Source organism: Mirounga leonina, unplaced genomic scaffold (assembly GCF_011800145.1).
Source record: "Mirounga leonina isolate KUSES-001 unplaced genomic scaffold, KU_Mleo_1.0 Mir_129, whole genome shotgun sequence".
Classification (NCBI taxonomy): Eukaryota; Metazoa; Chordata; class Mammalia; order Carnivora; family Phocidae; genus Mirounga; species Mirounga leonina.
In genome coordinates, this window is record NW_023270323.1 from 10550159 (window position 1) to 10567880 (window position 17722).

Below are 17722 nucleotides of genomic sequence, written 5' to 3' on the forward strand. Positions count from 1 at the left end.
TCACCAGAACTGTGAGAATGAGTTTTACACCTTCAGCCAAGTTTCTATATCATGTCATTTCATAAAATTTGAATTCAAGTTAAACTTGTAGCTGTAGAATGTGAAGAACATCATATATGAGTTTACCTGATATTATGTGATGAGAAAGAATAATGAATATTAAGTGTTGGCTTATGAATTATAAATATAATGTAGATATTCCATTATCATTTGTTTCAAGACTAAACTTCCTTTCTTTTAGGCTGAAAAATCTTCAGTACTAAAGTCAAAGGAGGAAAACCATGACCAGTCAGCAGATCAGGACCAGAGTTACAGCCCAGAGCTTGGATTGCAGGATGAAGAGGAAAGTGAAAGTGACTTAAGTGAGAATTTGGAGTATATACCATCTGAAGATACACTGGACCTAAAAGAAGATATGGGTGAGCCTCAAAAGAAAAAACTCCCAGAGAACACTGATTTCCTTGCTCCTAATATTAGTTCCATCATAGATCCTAACCAACAAGAAAGCATCACAAAAACAGAAAAAGAACAGGAACAACCAATAAATGATTTACATCCTCAGCTGAACAGGAGCAACGAACATAGCCAAGATGTAAGTGATCAAGGAAACCAAGAGCAGGATCCAAATATTCCCAATGGAGAAGAGGAAGGGGAAGAAGAGCCAGGTGAAGTTGGTACCCCCAACGATAACCAAGAAAGGGAGAGAGAATTTCCCAAGGAGCATTCTAACAGCAAGGAGGAAGAAGACAGTACCCAATCTGATGATGTTTTGGAAGAGTCCTATCAACCAACTCAAGTAAGCAAGATGCAGAAAGATGAATTTGAGCTGGGTAACCAAGAACAAGAGGATAGTTCCAATGCAGAAATGGAAGACAAAACTGCATCAAAAATTAATAAGCACAATCAAGATGCTGAATGGCAGAGCAAAGAAGAAAAACCAGAAGTTATCAGCAACCATGAGGAGATAGATAAGAAGTCTGTTTCTGAGGCTCTGTTTGTGGAGCCTACTGAAGCTGGTAACATCATGCCCAGAAATCATGGAGCTAATGATGATGGCGATGATGACCCCCGACACGATGCAAGTGATGACTACGAATTCATCCCAAGTGAGGACTTCATAGAGGCTGAAAGATCTCAGTCCATTTCCTATCACCTCAGATATGAAGAGGAAAGAGAAAGAGAAAGAGCACGTGAGAATGGGAATGTAGATACCAGTGAACCTGGAGAATACCAAGGGGTGAGACTCTTTACAATAATGCTTTTCTGATAGAGCAGTTAGCTTTATCAAGACATAGCCATGACCTTTCTCTGTGCTCTCAGTCTCCTATGCCTATCTCTATCAGTATATTATTAAAATATATCAAAATTATTTATTTTCCTCTGCATCTCCATCACTAGGCTGAAAGTGCCTATTTTATTTGGGTTCCCCTAGAAGTAGATCCTGGGTTTTAGTACAGTTTATCTGAGAAGTTCAGGGAACAAAGAGGTGTGGAACATGATACAGGGAAGGAAAGGAAGCTAATCAAAAGTACATCATTAAAGCCATGTAAAGCACAGTCCTCTGAATTAACCCATTTGGAGATTGAGGGAGCTGGGGCATTTATACAGACTGAGAATTGCTAGGAGAGGTGTTAATTCCCCAGCACTTTTGGTCTGTCCTTTGAGCAGGCCAAATAGATTGCCATGGTTTTTCAGGCACAGAGATGCAGATACAGGCAGTTGAAAGTGGCTAGCGCTCACTAGAATGATAAAATCTGACAGATCCGAGGGATGGGAGACACTGACAGCTACCGCTGTAATGTCTTAAGAGTAGATGCCATGTAATATTCAAGTTAAATCACCAATGTCTAGCAAAATGCCTCCAACATAGTAAGAGATCCAGGAATGCTGTTGATTTAACTATAAAGATGAAGAATAAAGACTTCAGCTACAACTTTATTAAGCAAACACACACCAAAGTGATCATCAGAAAACTGCAGCAGAGTAGGAGTAGGAAGAAGCATATTGCTATTGGTTGTTTAATCGTTTGGAGCTCTCATGCAAAACCCCAGCAGCCAAGCACGAGGACTTGCCATAGCTTTTGGTGGCCGAAGTCAATAGTAACCTTGCTTTCTGAGAACTCTGCTGCCATTTTAAGGTAAGGGTTTTATTACACTTTAGAAACCTGTGGCATCTGGGTGACTCCATTGGCTGAGCATTCAACTCTTGGTTTCAGTTCAGGTCCTGATCTCAGGATTGTGAGATCAAGCCCTGTGTAGGCCTCCGCACTCAGCGTGGTGTAGGCTTGAGTTTCTCTATCCTTCTCCCTCAGCTCCTCCTCCCCACACTTGTTCTCTCTCTCTTTAAAATAAATAAATAAATCTTAAAAAAAAAAAAAAAAAACAAAAAACCTGGTAAGAAACCTTTATCAACAGCTTCATAGAGATTACTGATGTAATTGTGTCTTAACTATGGAATCACATGATAATACTACATTTCTACTGTTTTCCAAAATGCAAAGGGAAGGTTCCAACTTTACTCCTGATGTTAGTTCCAACTTTGATTGAGTAATCTCCAGAGATATAGCACTGAATCCAGTTGAAGATACAAATGGCTCCCGTTCTCAAAGGGTTACTGTCTATTTCCATAATTACGGCTGGTGCCTTTTTGAGATCTGAAATGATTTGGGTATGAAAAGCCTTGTGAAGGTATGCAGTGGAAATACAAATTATGTAATGGATTTCCCCTAAATACACTTCAGCTTCTTCCCTTGTTATTATAAAGGCCAAGAAAACAGAGAGCTCACCGAAAGAAGATGAAAGTTCATATGAAGACAACAGAATGGTGCACGGTATTGGTGAGTACAGGCTAAGCAAGTGGCTTGTGAAGGTATCAAGGAAGAAATGGAATGGTTACGCGAGGCTCTCCCCATTCCATCCTTTGTCACTGCTTCACAGAAATTTCTTCTCCCAAATCCTCCCCAAGGAAATGTTCTCATAAGTGGTTGACACTCTCTTGCACACATTTGATACACAACTATGGGCAAATATGTTTACAAACTGGAAGTCTTGTTGTAATACTAGTATGAAAGCTAGGTTCTTCTTTTGTCCTAAATCCTTTTGCTTCTGAGAAGAAGAATTGAATTAATTCTACCTTATTTAATCTCAAATCCATAACTTACTAGTGAATTTAGACCCCCTATTTAATTCAGACCTAATTCCCAATTGCATACCCCTATCACAAACATTTTTAATTTCAACACAATAAAAATGTCAGGGCTTATTTAACTTCTAACCCACTTGGACATCCTTGAATTATAGACTCCAGACTATGGCCATTGTAGGCAGGCCAAGAAGAGCTGTTTGTTCTTTTTAATTTTTGTTTTTTTGTTGTTGTTGTTTTGGTTGTTCTTTTTTAATTCCCAATTCAAGCTGCACAGAAAATCTAAACTATTGCGTAAAACAGTCTGATGCTGGAGGGTCCCATCTGAACATTAACATGTCCATTAAAATGGTTTCTAATATTTTCCCAAGTTTTCTCTCATTAATGCAAATGGAGCTAATTATCTGGATGAATTTGAGGTTGCATACTCAGTTCAGCTTTGCTTATGTTCCTGTCCAAACTTTCCTGTTAGATTCTTGCATGAACTTCCAGTGTAAAAGAGGACACATCTGTAAGGCTGACCAACAGGGAAAACCCCACTGTGTTTGCCAAGATTCAGTGACTTGTCCTCCTACGAAACTCCTTGACCAAGTAAGTGTTCTACAAAAGGGCCTCCGAGGGGCCCCAAATAGTGATTCAAATGAAAGTGGTTTGCAATTGAAATATTTGGTTAAAAAAAAAAAAGGCAAATATCCAGGTTATCATCTAACACTTGAAATAATATTGAATAGGAAAAAATCCAGCAAAAACAAGGAATTTCCCCTGTGGCCTAAGATGGTAATAATGGCATTGATCTTCAGAACTCATTTTAAAATTCACTGTATCCTTGGAACATCTGTAGTTTGCGTTCTACTGAGCTTATCTAGAGCTAAATTGTCGTCACCACCAAATTTAATTGATTTTTCTTTTTTTTACCAAATGGGACAGTTATCACTTTAATAACTTCACTTACCTGACCACATCATTGGCACAGTTGATCAGTCTACAAGCTTTAAGGAGCAGGGTCTTTCCCCAATGTACATTCAGAAACATGAGCTTTTTCTCACGCTTGTCTGTCCTAGGTTTGTGGCACTGACAATCAGACCTATGCTAGCTCCTGTCATCTGTTTGCTACGAAGTGTAAACTGGAGGGAACCAAAAAAGGGCACCAACTACAGCTGGATTATTTTGGAGCCTGCAAATGTAAGATTCCTCCACTATTCCACCGTTGCTAAGAGGATTTGGGGTGAATCTCTGCATATCTGATGAATATATATATATACTCCTACATGCAAACAGAAAAAGGCTAATGTAGTTCTGAACCTAGGATGCTCACTAAAGGAGAGACTTTATTTTTTTATTTTTTATTTTTTTAAAGATTTTATTTATTTGACAGAGAGAGAGACAGTGAGAGACAAGCAGGGGGAGTGGGAGAGGGAGAAGCAGGCTTCCCACTGAGCAGAGAGCCCGACTGGGGGCTAGATCCCAGGACCCTGGGATCATGACCTGAGCTGAAGGCAGACACTTAACGACTGAGCCACCCAGGTGCCCCTAAAGGAGAGACTTTAAAAAAATAAAAAGAAAAATGCCCAGGCTTTAACTATAAGAGACTGATTTAATTGGACTGGGTTGGGGCTTTGGTATTGTTTTTTCATTTGTTTTTAAAGTAACCAAGACAACTCTAATGTGCAGCCAGGTTGTAAAACCACTATAATAATGTTACCACTTAATAACTGAGACAAATCATTGGAATTTTGCTAAATTACTTGTCCTCTTTCCAAGTACGTTAAGTCTCTGCCAAGAAGTTTTATGATAATCTATCCTTCCAGAAGTTTTCTTAATTGTCTTCCTTTTACCAAGATACTCTCAGTTGTGTTTGGATCTCCTTATCACTAAGTAATTCTCCACTTTAGCTGTGCTCACTGATATTTCCAATTCTCCTCTCCTTCCTGACACACAAGAGTATTAAACTTCTCAGCCCTCTGGATGTTAAATGTGGCCATATGAGTTGCTTTGTTCAATGGAATTTCAGCCAAAAGCATCCATGTGAGTTCTGGGCAGATGTATTTAAGAGTTAGTGTTTGGTCATCTATGCTTATGCTCCCTCCATCTTGTGTGGAGATGGTGGTGTCTTCATCATCCTGAGCCCCAGAGAGACTGCCATGAGCAGAGCCCTCTTGCCAACTTGTATTGGACTCGAATGTCCAACACAGTGACTATAGTTAACACTGCCATATCTGAAAGTTGCTCAAAGAGTAGATCCTAAAAGTTCTCATCGCAAGGAAAAATAAAAATTTTTGTGACTGGATGAGGTGATACAGTTAACTAAACTTACTGTGGTAGTCCCAGCACAAAATATGGATGTCAGTCATTATGCTGTACACCCTGAACTTACACAGTGCTATGTGTCGATTATAGCTCAATAAAACTACAAAAAACGAAACAAAACACTTTTGTTCTTTTAAGCCACTGAGATTGAACATTATTTGTTACCACAGCATAATCTAACTTCCACTTTTGTCTTTTTTCTCCTAATAAAGAGTTCTTGCATCTTCCACCTCCACATGCCAACTTTCTGATTCTAGGTGCAGTGGTTCTCAGCCCTGCCTGTGTATCAAAATTATCTTTGGAACTTTTAAAACATCCTGATACCCAAGATCCATTCCAAACCAATCAAATCAGAATTTCTTTGAATGGAAGCCAGTATCTGGTATGTTTTCCGAACAGCCTGGCGGGCCTGTTGTGCCACCAGGGGTTAAGGAGACTGTTGTGAGGGTAGGACGGTAAGGGAGCCGTCAGTCACCAGATGTTGTTAGGCTCCTATTACGACTACTTGCCATTGGACAGGAGTAGGACCCAAAGATTAAAATCTCTTTTCTTTCCCCTTGGAATAGCTATTCCTATTTGTACAGACTTTGAAGTGACTCAGTTTCCCCTAAGGATGAGAGACTGGCTCAAGAATATCCTCATGCAGCTTTATGAGCCGAACGCTGAACATGCTGGATATCTAAATGAGAAGCAGAGAAATAAAGTAAGTTACCCACAGGTCAGCTACCTAAGTGTCTGTCTACAGGGCCTGAGGAAAAAGGATGTGTGTGTTGGGGGCAGGGGGGCCTACCTCCCTCTGCATATCAGCAAGAGCCCACTTTGCCTTCCCCCACCTGGTAAGTTCATATGTACTACAGAATAGTAGTGGTCACCATTCATGCCACAAGGTTTGAGACACAGCCAAACCACCCCATTCCTACTCAAAGGGCAGCGGCCTGCGCAAGGACTCTTTAACTCACACTCTAGAGCAAACCCTGGTTGAGCAAAGTGAACCTCAATTCAGCATTTCTATGTTCAGGCCCAGACATATTATTTAAATTTAAACATTTTTTTGCCCTCATAGGCCAGACAGATTTATTATATAAGAGAAATCCCCTACTTGCAAAGTCAGTAATATATTAAGATTTAAAAGTTCAGAATATTTATTCCAGAAGTTCTCAGGGATAACTCATTCATCAAATAGCTATTGATTGCATCTCAGGTATCTGGAATTGATTTACATACTGGAGATACAGCAATGAACCAAACAAAAATCTCTGCCTTTATGAGATTACATTCTAGGCAAAGAGACTGTGAACAAATATGTGTGTGTGTGTGTAAATGTGTGTATGTGTGTATGTGTTGAGTGTGTGTATAAATTTTGCAAATATGGTCATACATGCAAATATATAAACATGTAAATAAATATGCAAATATATGTATAAGATACTTCAGATGGAATGCTATAAAGAAAAAAATTAAACAAGAAGGAGGCTATGAATTAACTGTGTCAAATGCTGTTTAAAGGTTGTAAGATGAGGACTGACTTGGCCACCGATATGGCATGTGGTGGTCACAGAGTTGATCTTGACAGAAGCTGTTTCTGCAGAATGGAGAGGAGAAAAGCCTGAGTGGACAGGGTTCAGAAGAATAGGAGGAAGGATGTGGAAGCATCAAGTATAGGCAATATTTTCACAGCATTTTGCTATAAAGATGAAAAGTGAGATGGGTGGCATCCGGAGGGGAATGTGAGTTCAAGGGTCCCATCTACCAGTGGGAGATGGTAAAGGATGTTTATATGCCTCTGGTAGTAACCCAATAAAGAAGGAAAAACTAATGAGGGGTAGAAAAGGTGCCCAACTGCCATAGGGTGTTCTTGAAGAGATGAAAAGGAGTAGGCTCCTGAGTACCAGTGAAGGGTTGGGCTTATATTCAGAGCATAGGAAGTTCATCCGTGCTAACAAGGAGGGGGGTTGGTGAATATGGTCATGGGAATGAGTAGAAGTTCCGTTCTAATTGCTCCCTTTTTTTTTTTTAAGATTTTATTTATTTATTTATTTGACACAGAGAGAGAGAGAGAGAGCACAGCAGGGGGAGTGGCAGGCAGAGGGAGAAGCAGGCTCCCTGCAGAGCAGGGGGAGCCCGATGTGGGACTCGATCCCAGGACCCCGGGATCATGACCTAAGCTGAAGGCAGTTGCTTAACCAACTGAGCCACCCAAGCGCCCTGTTCTAATTGCTTCCAGTTAGTTCATGAGTAACATCACAAGCTGAGAGTTTTATATAAATTGCCCAGAAATAATTTCTGTCCTCTCTCTTTAATACATCATCATGAAAACCTTGAGAGCATTACATACAAAACAGGGAAATTTTAATGGGGGTGGCCAAGTGGTGTCACACCACGGCTAGACTGTGAGCAGACACTGGACTGAAGTACACAGAGAACTAAGAATGGAGTATGTCAGTGGGGGGAAAGCAAGACTTTTTACTAACTTACCAGTAATTTTGCTTAGGTCAATTTAGCCCCTTTCATTAAAACCTTCTTCTACTGTGATGAATAGTACCCAGTTAAAAGAAAAATCAGAAGACTTAAATCTCTTCTGAAAACCACAGGTTGTTGTTGTTGTTGTTGTTTTTTTTTAATGTTAGTTGTTATTCTCTGTAGAAATAAGAAAGTCTATAGTGTTGATTAGAAAGTATTTCATTTGGTCTCATATGATGGTCTGGGCTTATTTTCCTCTGTCATGTCACTGTCACTCTTTAAGTAGTTTAGCAAGTGATAATTCCATTTCACTTGTCTGGTTCCCCCATGATTTTCTCCCTTCCTAATCCCAGGTCAAGAAAATTTACCTGGATGAAAAGAGGCTCTTGGCTGGGGACCATTCCATTGACCTTCTCTTAAGGGACTTTAAGAAAAACTACCACATGTATGTATATCCTGTGCACTGGCAGTTTGGTGAACTTGACCAGCATCCTATGGACAGGTAAAAACTCTTTATCTTCCCAATACTAGGTCATCTCCCTGATATAATATCTTACTTATCTATACAAAGATAATTCTAAACAAATTTAGGAAGTTTCCCAGCTCTGATTTAGAACATTGAGATGCCAAACAAATGTGGTTAGGTGTCTAAACACAAAACTGCTTTGAAAAGAACAGAATATGGCCACACCATGGTTCCCAAGTTTAAATGTTAGGACCCAGCCTGCAACAGAGACTCCTTCAATTCTTTCTCATTCGTGATCCTAAATTCCCAAGAAAATCTGATTGGCCCAACTTGGGTAAAGTGCCTACACCTGGAACAATCAGGTATGGTCAGTGGGTAAGAGCCAGGTTGTACAAACACGATTGCTGGCGGGGGCATCCCTATAAATTTAAGATCGTGGGAGAATACATGCCTGCGAGGAAGGAAACCTTGTGACATCCCAAGCGCTGTCTATCTTACCCATAAATAGTTTATTTCATTTGCAGTTTTTCATGAGTGTACTATTTATTTGGCATAAGTAGCAACCTTGTGGAAGGAAAATGCCTTGGTTATCCTAAAAGTTAACTTTGGTATACAAGCTACTCTTTAACATACTGCCATTTACTTTATTGCAGAGTCTTGACTCATTCTGAGCTTGCTCCTTTGCGAGCATCTCTGGTGCCCATGGAACACTGCATAACTCGCTTCTTTGAGGAGTGCGACCCCAACAAGGATAAGCACATCACCCTGAAGGAGTGGGGCCATTGCTTTGGGATTAAAGAAGGTAAATTCATCATCAGCCCAGGGAGAGGGGTGTCCTTTTCTCCAGCAGAGCCCTAAAACCTCCTAGAGAGGTCCTGCTGTGTTCTCAGATTGAAACCTCAAGACAGCAAGGTGGCAGCACTGCAGGTAGAAGTCCCTCAGTGCACATGCTGTCATGGCAAGGTTATTTCCTACTTCCCTTACAATACTCTTTTTTCAAAGGGTAACAGGTGGGAATATGTAGGGGATAACTACACTGAGGTCTTAGCAGTTGCCTAAGCTAAAGAAAATGATGTCAATCCACAGAGCTGTGCCAAATGTCAGAAGGCTACCCTTCTGAGGAAGAAGGGATTTTATATCCTTTCTTAACCTGGGTATTGGTTCAAACTTCTAAAAATTGTATGTAAAGAGTAAAACAGCAAGTCTGATTCTGCCAGTGAGAGATGTCAGAAAAATCTTAGAATTCATTACGGATGCACTGGAGATTGGGCCTCATATCACAAGTTGTGTCCAGATATTATGCCTTTAATCCATGACTTCATCTTCAATGACAATAATAATAATAATAATAATAGTAATAATAATCGAGGGTTCTTTCTTTACTCCTGTGATGGAGGAATTTAGACATTTGTTTTGCTAGGTTATGCCTTAATGTACTTCCTTTTATTTTCCTAAGTTAAAGCTGATTTTTATGAGCAAGCATGTTTTTAAAAATCAAGATTGGAAAGATGTTCAAAAAATGAAGAATCAGAGCTGCTTGCACAATGTAAATCAACAGTAAACATCAAATCTCTAAAGCAGAGGTTTTATATGTATGTTCACAACATACAAGTAGGATGAATGTACACCCAATCAGTAAAGAAAAGTGAGTTCATCAAAGGTCAGAATTTCCCAAAAAGAGGTAACTTGTGTGACCTTCATTTTAAAAATATTCTTCATGGTATGTACAATGCCTTGAAATTAAAGAGAAAGAGTGGAGAGTCAGAAGATTTACTTACTTATTGATAAATAGGTAAGCAGAAAAGATTAGCTCTTTTCCTCTGCAATATTATTCTGTGAAATAAGCACAACTGTAATGAGCAAAGAATGTGTATTTCTGTAAGCACCGAGTGCTGTGTATTGGTTGCCTAATGCTGTGTAACCAATAACTCTAAAGCTTAGAAACTTAAAATCTCACAGTTTCCAAGATCAGGAATCTAAGAGTAGTTCACCTGGATGGTTCTGGCTTGGGTTCTGCTCTCAGCTGCTCTAAGCTCACCCACATGGCTATTGTTGGGAGGCTTCATTTCCTCACCATGTGGTCCTCTCCATGGGATTGCTCACAGCACAGCATCTGGTTTCCTCCAGAGTGAGTGATCAGAGAGAAAATAGAGAGTGAGGGAATCTAAGACTGAAGCTGTAATGTCTTTTATAACCTAATCGCAGAAGTGACATACATTACTTCTGCCATATTCTGTTGGTCAGGCAGACAGCCCTACTGTAATGTGGGAGGAGCTCTTGGAGGCTGGCTGTAACATACTGTTTATACCCTGTTAGCATTGATAGGAAATTAACAAGCTATTAAGACAGAGACCTGCATAAATAATACCAATTTCCTTTCTAACATCTATTCTATAAGCACATTACTTATAAATTCAAATATACTCCTAAAAATGGCTAAAACTGTCTTTTCTAATTCCCATGTTAAGAAGGAAAAATTTGAGATCTAGCAAATTTTGGGTGGAGTCTTTGGGTTTTCCACTTAAAGTATCATGTCATCTGTGAAGAGCGAGAGTTTGACTTCTACTTTGCCAATTTGGATGCTTTCTATTTCTTTTTGTTGTCTGATTGCTGAGGCTAGGACTTCTAGTACTATGTTGAACAACAGTAGTGAGAGTGGGCATCCCTGTCGTGTTCCTAATCCTAGGCGAAAAGCTCTCAGTTTTCCCCCATTGAGAATGGTATTGGCTGTGGGCTTTTCATACAGCCACTCTGAAAAACAGTATGGAGATTCCTCAAGAAGCTAAAAATAGAGCTACTCTATGACCCAGCATTTGCACCACTAGGTATTTACCACAAAGATACAAATGTAGTGATTTGAAGGGACACCTGCACCCCAATGTTTATAGCAGCAATGTCCAGCACCAATGTTTATAACAACTGTGGAAAGAGCCTGGATGTCCATCGACAGATGAATGGATAAAGAAGAATATTCCATAATGGAATATTACTCAGCCATCAGAAAGGATGAAATCTAACCATTTACATAGACATGATGGAACTGGAGGGTATTATGCTGAGAGAAATAAGTCAATCAGAGAAAGACAATTATCATATGGTTCTACTCATATGTGGAATGTAAGAAACTGTAGAGGATCATAGGGAAAGGGAGGGAAAACTGAATGGGAAGAAGTCATGGAGGGAGATGAACCATGAGAGACTCTAAACTGTAAGAAACAAACTGAGGGTTGCTGGAGGGGAGATGGGTGGGGAGATAGGGTAACTGGGTGACGGGCATTAAGGAGGGCACGTGATGTGGTGAACACTGGGTGTTACATGCAACTGATGAATTACTGAACTCTACATCTGAAACTAATGAGGTACTATATGTTGGCTAATGGAGTTTAAATTTTTTAAATTTTTTTTTTTTTTAAGATTTTATTTATTTGCGAGAGAGAATGAGAGACAGAGAGCATGAGAGGGAGGAGGGCCAGAGGGAGAAGCAGACTCCCCGCCGAGCAGGGAGCCCGATGCGAGACTCGATCCCGGGACTCCAGGATCATGACCTGAGCTGAAGGCAGTCGCCCAACCGACTGAGCCACCCAGGCGCCCCGAGTTTAAATTTTTTAAAAAGGACAAAATATACCCAAGTACAGCCACCCCACTCTCCCCACCCCACCATTATCAAGAGGGGGGAAACTTAGCTGGGATAGGACATATTTATGTATGCCCTTTTACATGGCATTTAATTTTAATGGAGTGACCAAATTGGAACAGAGTCCATTTATTTAAGGAAACCAGTTGTGCTCCACTGTCCTAAAACTTCTGGCAACTCTTCAGCACGTAGTCTCACTCAGGCTCTGTGCTGGGCGGTTGTCTGGGAGGAGCAGGAAGGGCTTAGAGTTCAGTGACTCGAAAAGCTCCTAATGATCTTGTTTGTTCACTGTGGTTTGGCCATGATCACGTTATTTTGAAGAAGGGAAAGAATTATCACATAGTAAACCAATAAAGCAAATATTTAATATTCAGTCAGAATAAGTAAACAAGTTACTGCTTTGGGATGTAGCTAGGGAAAACAAAACAAAACAAAATATTTTTAAGTATGCTCTTCCTTCCCTCATGGCTGAGAAATCCACAGAAGGACAAGATAAATCTTAGCCAGTGTTTTCCTGAATTTTAACTGACTTTTATCTGAGCTAGATGTGCTCAAATATTCCAGCTCTGTCATTAACTAGCTACGTGAGTTAGGGCATACCGCTTAACCTCAGCAAGTCTCATTTTCCTTATGTGTAAAAATGAGGTTTAATTAAAAGGTGGAGGAGTCTTATTTATTTAGTGCCCATGACATACCATGTATCCACGTTAATCTTCAGAAGAACCTTCTCAGTGAGACCAACAGAGCAAACGAGTCAGATCATGCAGGTCCTACTAAACCAATTAAAGACATTATCCTAAGAGTACTGGAGGATCATGAAAGTGTTTTAAACAAGGGAGTGATTTCACTAGATTTGTATTTAAGAAAGATTCTTTTGGGGCGCCTGGGTGGCTCAGTTGGTTAAGCGACTGCCTTCGGCTCAGGTCATGATCCTGGAGTCCCAGGATCGAGTCCCATATCGGGCTCCTTGCTCAGCAGGGGGTCTGCTTCTCCCTCTGACCCTCCCCCCTCTCATGTGCTCTCTCATTCTCTCTCTCAAATAAATAAATAAAATCTTTAAAAAAAAAAAAAAAAGAAAGAAAGATTCTTTTGGTTACATTGTGGAGAAGCCCGAGAAGAGTTGAGAGGATGTGTGGTAAGTTCAGGCATAGTTGATGAGAATTTGAACTAGGGCAGTTACAGTAGGGAAAAAGAAAAGGAAAACTGTTCAAGATATATTTAAAAATATAAACATATTCAAGACATATTCAAGAATATAGACATATTCAAGATGTATAGAAATAATAAGACAATGTTTGCTAGGAAATATGTGGGGGCAGGGAGCAGACAGAGAGATTGAGAGAAAGAGAAGTATGAAACCCAGGCTCCCTGCTCAGCCCAGGCAGGTAAACAGAGGCACAGAGATAGAAAACACAAGAACAGAAGCAGATTTGGGGAAGATTTTAACTTCATTTATGACATGTTGAACTTTTAGGTACATGGGAGACAATGTACAGTTGATAGATGAATATATGGGTCAGCTTTTCAAGAAGGCATTTTGGAATTCAAGTACATGAGGATTATGAGCATACAAAAAGTACTTAGCACCATAAAAGGGAATTACTTAGAAAAATGTGTTCAGTTACATGGAAAAGGCTCGAGGGTTGAACACCAAGGAACAACAATATCTGGATGATAGAGGAGGAAGAAGGAGTTCACGAAGAAGAATGAAAAGTCTCTTGAAAGGAAGGAAGAAAACAGGATAGTGCCTTGTCAAAGGAGTTGTTCAAAGAGGAGGAAGAGATCACAGTGCCAAATGCTGCTGAGATGTCAAGATAAAAGACTAAGAATATTCCTTTTACATAGAACTAAGGATACCCTGAGTGGCCTTAGTAAGAGCAATTTTGGTGGAATGGTAGAGATGGAAGCCAGATTGTATAGCCTGAGAGAGAATAGATGAGATCTGGTCAAGAGTGGCTGTTCCAAGGCAGGACAGAGCTAAAGAGGGTTGTAAAGTTGAGGGAAGGATTTCTGGGAATAAAACAAGCTTGAGCACTGACTCATTCATTCATTCAACAGATGTTTACTGATGGTCCACATAGTGCCAAGCACTGTTCTCAAGGCTGGATATGCAATCTATTTAAATGCTAATAGGAAGGGCCCAGTGAGGAAAGAAAGTGGAGGATATAAGAAAGAAAAGCAAAAGGGGAAAATTAGGGGAGAACTTCTGAGGTCAGGAGAGATCCTGGGCACAGGCAAAGGATTAGCCTAAAGTCAACAGGAAGGACATCTCTCATCTAAACAACAGAAAGAAGACAAAAAGTATGAACACAACGATAAGTAAATTTACAAGTCATGAGACTAAAATGTCCGTTTTACAAATGAAGCCATTATTCAAAAGAAATATGCCAAAGTTCATAATCTTTCCTACTCTTGGGCAGAGACTTACATTGGGCAGGAAAATTACCTGGTGTCCCAGACGGGGTAGTAGTTTAGTATGGTTCAAGTTTATCTGCTTAAGTATTTGTTCAACAATTAGTGAGTGAGGGTGAGCCATACTGGTAGGCGGGGTCTTATATCCCCTAAAGGATGCTGTCTTCTTTCATAGGTGTGGCAGCAAGTTCTTTTATAATTACTTGTTTGGAGGGGCACCTATAATTACTTGGTTGGAGGGGCACCTGGGCGGCTCAGCCTGTTAAGCATCTGACTCTCAATTTCAGCTCAGTTCATGACCTTGGGGTTGTGAAATAGAGCCCTGCATTGGGCTCTGCACTGGCCATGGAGGCTGCTTAAGATTCTCTCTGCCTTTCCTTCTGCCCCCCGACTCTGGTGTGTGCATTCTCTCTCTAACTCTCTTAACTTTTTGCATACACAAAAAATAATAATTACTTGGTTGGAAATTTGATTTAATTGGCACTATACTTCTTATTTCTATTATATTTTAACAATCCTTAGAGGTTAGTATACTTGACACTTCCTTGGCTGGGCCTCTACTAGTCCTTCTCAACCGTACATTAGAACTACCAATGGAGCTTTTTAAATGTATACATGCCATTGTCCCATCCCTGGAAGTTCTAATTCAGGAGGCCAGGGGTATGGCCTGAGGGTGTATCTTTTTTTTTTTTAATTGCGATACAGTTGACACATAAAGTTACATTAGTTTCAGGTGTGCAATAGAGGGATTCAACAAGTCTATATGTTACCATTCTGCTCACCACAAGTGTAGCTACCATCTGTCACCATACAGCGCTATTACAATACCATTGACTATATTCCTTACACTGTATCTTTTATCCCTGTGACTTATTCGTTCCATAACTGGAGGCCTGTATCTCCCACCCTCCTTCACCCATTTTGCCCATCTCCCCACCCCCTCCACTCTGGCAACCATCAGTTCTCTATCCTGCTTTTTGTTTGTTCATTTGTTTTGTTTTTTAGATTCCGCATATAAGTGAAACCATACAGTATCTTTTTAAAGCTTCACAGGTGATGCTGATGCCCTACCAGGGTTGAGAACCATCCTACAGTCTTATTAAATGGTTTCTCTAATCCCCCAGCTCTGACATTATTTGTTTATATTACTACTCTGGCTATTTTCTAAAAGTGTGTTTTGCTTTGTTTTTTACAGAAGACATAGATGAAAATCTCCTGTTTTGAATTATGATTTGAAAGAACTCATACATTCCAGCATCCTCCTGTGTTTCTGACCACTCCTGAAATTATATGCAGCCACAATACTTGTAGATTTATATTTAGTAAAATGTTTGCATGTCTGAGAAGACAATGAGAGTAATTGCTTGCTAACAGTTTATGCTTGCTAACAGTGTATGCACCAAGCATTTAACATTAACTTCGGTAATAAAAGTTTAAATAAAGTCAACATATGCAAAATACTGTGTACTATTTGTGAACAGGAGTTTAACTCATCACTCTCTGCATCCATTTATGAGATACTAATTATAAAACTTGAAGAAAATACTACATTTTGTTCATATTATCATGTACACTTCAAGAAGATGGAATAATGCTCTTTTGTTGTTAATGTGTATTATTTTCAGTATCTTAACGTCCTAATAAAAATCTAAATGCTTACTCAAGCTTATTTCCAGTCATTTATTTAAACAACTGTATGTGAAAGACCAACTCAGGATTCACGCTTCAAATCAAATTATAATTGTGCTTCCTAGATCCTACTACTTTTAAAAAGAAAAAAAAAAGTGTGAGTGTGGTTGGGGAAGATGTTTCCTATGGGAAACAAATATTCAGTTGCTAAATAGTAGATGCTTATTAATGTCCTTTGTCGTAATGTAAATTTAAACAGAAAAAATAAATAAATTCAAGTGCTTTCTACTAAATTCAATTTAATATATGGATGACTATGCACTCCTCAATACAACTAATTCTAATTGTTGTGCAGCTGTCCATGTGTGTTGGGAGAAGGGGGGCCTTGCAAAATTTCTACACATTTTACGTCCTCAAAATAAAAGTAATGTAAAGATAACATAGACAGTAGAAAGCTCTGAAGTGCCTTAATGTCCAAGGTGGTCAGAGATAAATATTACTACTGTAAATTGATAGCAAGAAATCAGTCATAAGAGAAAATTTGTGTTTTCATTTGAACTCTTTCTTCTTTGATAACAATACAGTAAAGGCTAGATTGCAAAAATAATAAGAAACCATAATAGAGCTTTTTCCAAGGTCTGAACTAAGGCATAAAAGAACCTGGCACCTTCTATATTCTATTTAATAATATTTAAAAGAAAATAAAATGTTTTTGTTACGTATTTTCCTATCTGAAAGATATCAATGCAATTATCTTTATTTTTTCAAATAATCAAAAATGTATTGTTGTGTTAAGAGCTTTGTCTGTTGTAGTCACTGAGAGAATGTGCCCCCAAAGAATTTCATCTAAAGGAACTTATGGAAAAGTGTGCTTTTTATCAGAATAATTTTCTCTGATTAACTTCAAAATTGTATTACCTATTTTCTTAGCTCTGTGAGTCACTTCTTAACCAGATCATATCACACCAGTCATTTCTAAATAATTAAGTTCAATTTGAATAATCAAAATCTAAGTATTATATATAATTTTTTCCAACTAGGGAAATGATTTTAGAAATTAATCCAAAATTCAGAATGTTTTTATTTGTAGCTGCAAAGAAATGTCATGAGAAGTCTTAACTAATTAGTTATAAATTTATGAATTTGTTAGGAACAGTGAAATTATATTTGGAGGTATTAATTAGAACTAAATTACCATTTTAAATGTTTTAGAATAGTGAAAAGTGATTTTAATTATAAAGACACTACCTGTTTATTAAAATGTTTTATTTGAAAATAAGTTCATTTTGGAATGATAAATATTATTTAATAATAGAAAATTTTAGAACCTTAAATTTTCTGTCCACTAAGTCTCCCTTGTATATTGCTGCCCTAGATGATATATTGTGGATGTACTTTAATATTCTTGGTAGTCACAATTTTTAATTGTGGTTTGTTTGTAATAAAGACATTGCTCTAATCCCAACCAAGGAGATGAAGTTATTTTCTCAGTCATCAGTCTTTAAGCCCTATCTCTGTGTGAGATACTTTAGAAAAAGTTCGACTTCTAGTCTGAAACCATTTATTCAGTTTAGCTTTAAATCTTGTGACTCATACTGCCCATGACCATAAAGGCATTAGTAATATGGCTTAAATACTAGATAGGCGTACAGATTCTAGAAGATCACACTGCT

General features: G+C 38.9%; 1 protein-coding gene across 5 annotated transcripts in view; it reads left to right on the forward strand.

Moving 5' to 3' along the window:
* Nucleotides 1-16084, forward strand: part of SPARCL1 (SPARC like 1) — a 52408-nt gene extending 36324 nt beyond the window's left edge. For 4 of the 5 annotated variants that reach the window (XM_035004556.1, XM_035004559.1, XM_035004557.1 and 1 more), the window contains 8 exons: nucleotides 242-1237; nucleotides 2764-2836; nucleotides 3614-3732; nucleotides 4203-4323; nucleotides 6015-6151; nucleotides 8262-8410; nucleotides 9028-9176; nucleotides 15616-16084. In XM_035004556.1, coding sequence (XP_034860447.1) covers nucleotides 242-1237; nucleotides 2764-2836; nucleotides 3614-3732; nucleotides 4203-4323; nucleotides 6015-6151; nucleotides 8262-8410; nucleotides 9028-9176; nucleotides 15616-15644 — 1773 coding nt within the window. In that variant the 3' untranslated portion in view covers nucleotides 15645-16084. The remainder of the gene's footprint in view (nucleotides 1-241; nucleotides 1238-2763; nucleotides 2837-3613; nucleotides 3733-4202; nucleotides 4324-6014; nucleotides 6152-8261; nucleotides 8411-9027; nucleotides 9177-15615) is intronic. The other variant, XM_035004560.1, reaches the window with a different exon arrangement.
* Nucleotides 16085-17722: the final 1638 nt, after the last annotated feature.